At 40.2% G+C, this 6,382-nt stretch overlaps 1 protein-coding gene across 1 annotated transcript; it reads left to right on the forward strand.

The window, feature by feature from the left end:
* Nucleotides 1-2,989: 2,989 nt before the first annotated feature.
* On the forward strand, nt 2,990-4,642 carry LOC124616660 (piggyBac transposable element-derived protein 4-like). Its single transcript, XM_047144989.1, has one exon. The coding sequence runs from the start codon at nt 2,990-2,992 to the stop codon at nt 4,640-4,642; it is 1,653 nt and encodes a 550-aa protein (XP_047000945.1).
* Nucleotides 4,643-6,382: the final 1,740 nt, after the last annotated feature.

Raw genomic sequence — 6,382 nt, forward strand, 5'->3', positions numbered from 1 at the left:
GCAAGAAGAGTGAGGCTTCTTAGAGTCTGTGCTTTGACCCTTTCCTGTGAGACCAGTGTTAGTTTCCGATACTCCACTGCAGTTTCAATGTATTCCTTGGACCTACACATTGGAGATGAAACACAGAAATCGCATCGGAATTAAATACAAAAGGCACAATGCCGCCTTAACTACAAGAATAGAGACTCTTCTTACAGTCGGTGCTTTAATCCTTTCCTGTGAGACATGTATTAGTTTCCGTTACACCACTGCAGGTTCAGTGTATTCCTTGGACATTCACATTGACGATGAGACACTGAAATTACATCGGAATTAAATACAAAAGGCACAATGCCGCCATAAATGCAAGAAGAGTGAGACTTCGTAGAGTCTTCGCTTTGATCCTTTCGTATGAGACCAGTATTAGTTTCCGATACACCACTGCAGGTTCAATGTATTCATTTTACATACACATTGACGATGAAACACTGAAATTACATCGGAATTTAATACAAAAGGCATAAAGCCGCCTTAAGTGCAAGAAGAGTGAGACTTCATAGAGTCAGTGCTTTAATCCTTTCCTGTGAGATCAGTATTAGTTTCCGATACACCACTGCAGGTTCAATGTATTCCTTGGACCTTTACATTGACGATGAAACATAGAAATCGCATCGGAATTAAATACAAAAGGCATAGCTCCGCCGTAGGTACAAGAATTGGGACTCTTCTTACAGTTGGTGCTTTGACCCTTTCCTGTGAGAGCAGTATTAGTTTCCCATACACCACTGCTGGTTCTATGTATTCCTTTGACATTCACATTGACGATGAATCACTGACATTACATCGGAATTAAATACAAAAGGCATATTTCCGCCTTAAGTGCAAAAAGAGTGAGGCTTCTTAGAGTCTGTGCTTTGATCCTTTCCTGTGAGACCGGTGTTAGTTTCCGATACACCACTGCAGGTTCAATGAATTCCTTTTACATTCACATTGATGATGAAATACTGAAAGTACATCGGAATTAAATACAAAAGGCACAATGCCACCTTAAGTGCAAATGGAGTGAGACTTCTTCGAGTCTGTGCTTTGATCCTTTCCTATGAGACCAGTATTAGTTTCCGATACACCACTGCAGGTTCAATGTATTCCTTTTACATACACATTGACGATGAAACACTGAAATTACATCGGAATTAAGTACAAAAGGCACAATGCCGCCTTACGTGCAAGATTGGTGAGACTTCTTAGAGTCAGGTGATTTGATCGTTTCCTGTGAGACCAGTATTATTTTCCGATACACCACTGCAGGTTCAATGAATCCCTTGGACATTCACATTGGCGATGAAACACAGAAATCGCATCGGAATTAAATACAAAAGGCACAATGCCGCCTTAAGTACAAGAATAGAGACTCTTCTTACAGTCGGTGCTTTGAGCATTCCCTGTGAGACCAGTATTAGTTTCCGATACACCACTGCAAGTTCAATGTATTCCTTGGACCTTCACATTGACGATGAAACAGAGAAATCGCATCGGAATTAAATACAAAAGGCAATATGCCGCCTTAAGTACAAGAATAGAGACTCTTCTTACAGTCGGTGCTTTGATCCTTTCCTGTGAGACCAGTATTAGTTTCCGATACACCACTGCAGGTTCTATGTATTCCTTGGACATTCACATTGACGATGAAACACTGAAATTACGTCGGAATTAAATACAAAAGGCACAATGCCGCCTTAAATGCAAGAAGAGTGAGACACCTTAGGGTCTGTGCTTTGATCCTTTCCTATAAGACCAGTATTAGTTTCCGACACACCACTGCAGGTTCAATGTATTCCTTTTACACACACATTGACGATGAAACACTGAAATTACATCGGAATTAAATACAATATGCACAATGCCGCCTTAAGTGCAAGAAGAGTGGGACTTATTAGAGTCAGTGCTTTGATCCTATCCTGTGAGACCAGTATTAGTTCCGATACACCACTGCAGGTTCAATGTATTCCTTGGACCTTCACATTGACGATGAAACACTGAAATTACATCGGAATTAAATACAAAAGGCACAATACCGCCTTAAATGCAAGAAGAGTGAGACTTCTTACAGTCTGCGCTTTGATCCTTTCCTATGAGACCAGTATTAGTTTTCGATACACCACTGCAGGTTCAATGTATTCCTTTTACATACACATTGGCGATGAAACACTGAAATTACATCAGATTTAAATACAAAAGGCACAATTCCGCCTTAAATGCAAGAAGAGTGAGACTTCTTAGAGTCTCTGCTTTGATCCTTACCTATAAGACCAGTATTAGTTTCCGATACACCACTGCGCGTTCAATGTATTCCTTGGACATTTCCAATGACGATGAAACACTGAAATTACTTCGGAATTAAATACAAAAGGCACAATGCCGCCTTAAGTGCAAGAAGAGTGAGACTTCTTAGAGTCTGTGCTTTGATCCATTCCTATGAGACCAGTATTAATTTCCGATACACCATTGCAGGTTCAATGTATTCCTTTTACATACACATTGACGATGAAACACTGAAATTACATCAGAATTAACACTCTAAGCGCCAAGCCCGTAAAATTTACGGGCCTGGGATCGCGCGAGAATCACCAAGCCCGTAAAATTTACGGGCCGCTACATTTAATTTCATTCAAAACACTGCAACGTTATTTCTACGGGTTTGGCCAGCGCTATACGTTTTTCAGATGTTTATTAACAAAATGCGTCCATAGATGTCACGGCAGCGCTGTAATTCATGTTAAAACTTATCTTTGCGTTCTCAGTCTGTATATCATTCAGTTGTTTGTCATCATGTTTCGGCGCGGTTTATCAGACGCAGAAATTGCGGATTTGATCAATCATAGCGACACTCTGGATAATGTAGAGAGTGATTCAGACGATTCTGAATGCAATGGTGTGTTTGAAGGTACGTATTTCCGAATTTTCCACGTAATTGTGCAGTACGCACATATCTGTTGAACATGTGTAAACGATGTATGTAGTTACACATAATGTGATATTCTTTTTAGAAGACGAGATTGATGACAGTTTGTCTTCAGATGAAGACGAGAATGATGTTGAAGGTGTTGCTTCAAATCCAGCAGCTGTGCCGTATCCGAAAGACAGTGAGTGGACTGCAGTTGACACCTACCGACCTCTGCCTGTCAACACGACACCCAGGCAGATACTAGTGGATATTGATGAGTCGAGTTCTGTACTGGATTGCAGTAAAGTGTTCCTTACTGACAGTGACGTAAATGAACTCAAGAGACAGACAAATTTGTATGCATCACAGACAATACAGAAGAAAAGAAGAGGAAATAATCTGAAGCCCCATTCAGTTTTGAGTTCGTGGAAGCCAGTGACTATAAGTGAGATGAGGCGTTTCTTGGGTATTATTTTCCACATGTGTGTTTCGAAAAAGCCCAAAATTGCGGACCATTGGAGCACTAATCCTGTTCTTAGTTGTAACTTTTGTCCCCATGTCATGAGCCGTTTGCGTTTCACTCAGATACTGTCATGCTTGCATCTTGTTGACAATTCAAATCAGAAAAAACCAGGCGAAGATGGATTTCATCCACTTTACAAAGTTTTGCCATATTATAATAATTTGAAGGAGCGATGTATCCAGGCATATCGTCCCTCAGAAAAAGTGACAATTGATGAAGGAATTTGCCCATTTCGAGGTCGTGTGAGTTTCCGTGTTTACATGCAAAATAAGCCTCATAAGTATGGACTGAAAGTATATGCTGTTGCTGAAGCCAGTAGTGGCTATGTTGTAAATTTTGAAGTTTATGCTGGTAAGCATGTTGTTGACAATTCTTCGTCTGCGGTTATTTTGCGATTGTTGTCTGACAGCAGCTTGCTGAACAAAGGCCACACTGTGTATTTAGATCGATTTTATTCCAGTCCAGAGCTATTTCAGCAACTGGCAGAGAAAGGCACTGGAGCTGTTGGTACTGTGAACAAATCCAGGAAAGGATTGCCTAAAGATTTAGTATCTGCTAAGCTGAAAAAGGGCGAAATGTCTTTTCGGCGTAAAGATAATGTATTGGCAATGAAGTGGAAAGATAAGAGAGATGTGTATACATTGTCTACAAGGCATCAAGCAACATTTGGTACGCATACTAAGAGAAATGGGTCTGTAGTATTGAAACCACTTCAGGTACTTGATTACAACCTCAATAAAATTGGAGTGGATATTGGAGACCAACGCCTGCAGTACAATCCGTTCCAGCACAGAACTGTGAAATGGTGGCGAAAATTATATTTCCATTTGCTGCTTATGGGAGTATCAAATGCATTTTGGCTGTACAATGCAGTGCACAGGAAGAAAATTACAATAACAGACTTTATAACAGTGCTTGCAGTTCAGCTTGTTGAAGACGACACACTTGAATTCATTCCAAGAAATGAAGGAACTGTAGGTCGGCTAACAAAGAGACATTTTTTGCAGCACATACCTGCAACTACTAAGAAGTATGCTGCTCGTGTGTGTCACGTGTGCAGTTCCAGGAGCAAGAAACAGAGTGGCAAGGCTTCTCGCAAAGAGACACGATACGAATGTGAACAGTGTGGCGTTGCACTCTGCCTGGAACCTTGCTTTAAAATTTTCCACACTAAAAAACAATATGATTCTGTGTGAAATTTATATGTAATACTGTATACTATCAGAAACATGTAATGTAGTGCCACAATTTTGGTTAAAAATAAATCACAATTGTATTCCCTTATTCGTATGACTTTTTCTAAATTCTTAAAACATCTAAGTGATTTCTATAACTGTACCTTAAAGCTGTGCATTGTAAAGTAGTTTCTTTCACTCAGAATTAAAGTAGAAATGTGCAGCTTCAAGATGGTACCAAATTTGCCACAATCCAAACAGTAGATTTGATGCAGTAATTTTTTTAATATTGGTAAAATTGCCCGGTTTCTAGGGACGGGTGCATAAAATAGGCCTGGTACAGAGAGTGTTAAGTACAAAAGGCACAATGCCACCTTAAGTGCAAAAGGTGTGAGACTTCTTAGAGTCTGTGCTTTGATCCTTTCCTATGAGACCAGTATTAGTTTCCGATACACCACTGCAGGTTCAATGTATTCCTTGGACCTTCACATTGACGATGAAACACAAAAATCGCATCGGAATTAAATACAAAAGGCACAATGCCGCCTTACGTGCAAGAAGGGTGAGACTTCTTAGAGTCTGTGATTAGATCCTTTCTTGTGAGACCAGTATTAGTTTCCGATACACCACTGCAGGTTCAATGTATTCCTTGGACATTCACATTGACGATGAAACACAGAAATCGCATCGGAATTAAATACAAAAGGCACAATGCCGCCTTAACTACAAGAATAGAGACTCTTCTTACAATCGGTGCTTTGATCGTTTCCTGTGAGACCAGTATTAGTTTCCGATACACCACTGCAAGTTCAATGTATTCCTTGGACGTTCACATTGACGATGAAACCCTGAAATTACATCGGAATTAAATACAAAAGGCACAATGCCACCTTAAGTGCAAAAGGAGTGAGACTTCTTAGAGTCTCAGCTTTGATCCTTTCCTATGAGTCCAGTATTAGTTTCCGAAACACCACTGAAGGTTCAATGTATTCCTTGGACCTTCACATTGACGATGAAACACAAAAATCACATCGGAATTAAATACAAAAGGCACAATGCCGCCATAAGTACAAGAATAAAGACTCTTCTTACAGTCGGTGCTTTGAGCATTCCCTGTGAGACCAGTTTTAGTTTCCGATACACCACTGCTGGTTCTATGTATTCCTTGGACATTCGCATTGACGATGAGACACTGAGATTATATCGGAATTAAATACAAAAGGCACAATGCCGCCTTAAGTGCAAGAAGAGTGAGGCTTCTTAGAGTCTGTGCTTTGACCCTTTCCTGTGAGACCAGTGTTAGTTTCCGATACTCCACTGCAGTTTCAATGTATTCCTTGGACCTACACATTGGCGATGAAACACAGAAATTACATCGGAATTAAATACAAAAGGCACAATGCCGCCATAAATGCAAGAAGAGTGAGACTTCGTAGAGTCTGCGCTTTGATCCTTTCGTATGAGACCAGTATTAGTTTCCGATACACCACTGCAGGTTCAATGTATTCATTTTACATACACATTGACGATGAAACACTGAAATTACATCGGAATTTAATACAAAAGGCATAAAGCCGCCTTAAGTGCAAGAAGAGTGAGACTTCTTAGAGTCAGTGCTTTAATCCTTTCCTGTGAGATCAGTATTAGTTTCCGATACACCACTGCAGGTTCAATGTATTCCTTGGACCTTTACATTGACGATGAAACATAGAAATCGCATCGGAATTAAATACAAAAGGCACAGCTCCGCCTTAGGTACAA

Source organism: Schistocerca americana, chromosome 5 (assembly GCF_021461395.2).
Source record: "Schistocerca americana isolate TAMUIC-IGC-003095 chromosome 5, iqSchAmer2.1, whole genome shotgun sequence".
Taxonomy (NCBI): Eukaryota; Metazoa; Arthropoda; class Insecta; order Orthoptera; family Acrididae; genus Schistocerca; species Schistocerca americana.